The following is a 316-nucleotide window of genomic DNA, read 5'->3' as shown; positions in this document are numbered from 1 at the left end:
ACGTTTTTCCTTCATTATCTTTTCTGAAAAGATGTTATTTCACATTTCCATTTCTTTGGTGAAGGAATTTTGATGTTTCGTGCAGCCACTTTGGAGATCGGCATTCTGGGCAGTCATCAGTAGCTGACTTGGGGAGCAGGAGGGTGCTCCTGGAGTCCCGAAAAACTCGTGAGGACAGTAACCACTCCGCTTTTTCCTTCCTCCGTGCTGTTTTAAGTTTTCCGATGATGTTCTCAGACTCTGGGAAGGAGAACCAAAAAGCATCATAGACTAATTCGTTGGTTTCACCCGCCAAGCAGGGTCCAACAAGAAGTCC

General features: G+C 45.6%; 1 protein-coding gene across 1 annotated transcript; it reads left to right on the top strand.

Annotated features, from left to right (window-relative positions):
* Positions 1-26: 26 nt before the first annotated feature.
* On the top strand, positions 27-315 carry CSUI_006129 (uncharacterized protein; the record flags this gene model as incomplete). The annotated part of the gene is made up of 1 exon (XM_068066294.1): positions 27-315. A coding segment is annotated over one exon (96 nt), but the record flags the coding sequence as incomplete, so codon positions are not given.
* Position 316: the final 1 nt, after the last annotated feature.

The sequence above is a fragment of the Cystoisospora suis genome (assembly GCF_002600585.1).
Source record: "Cystoisospora suis strain Wien I chromosome Unknown contig_3057, whole genome shotgun sequence".
Lineage (NCBI taxonomy): Eukaryota > Apicomplexa > Conoidasida > Eucoccidiorida > Sarcocystidae > Cystoisospora > Cystoisospora suis.
The sequence above is the reverse complement of the archived record's forward strand: the minus strand, read 5'-3'. Positions and strand labels throughout refer to the sequence as shown.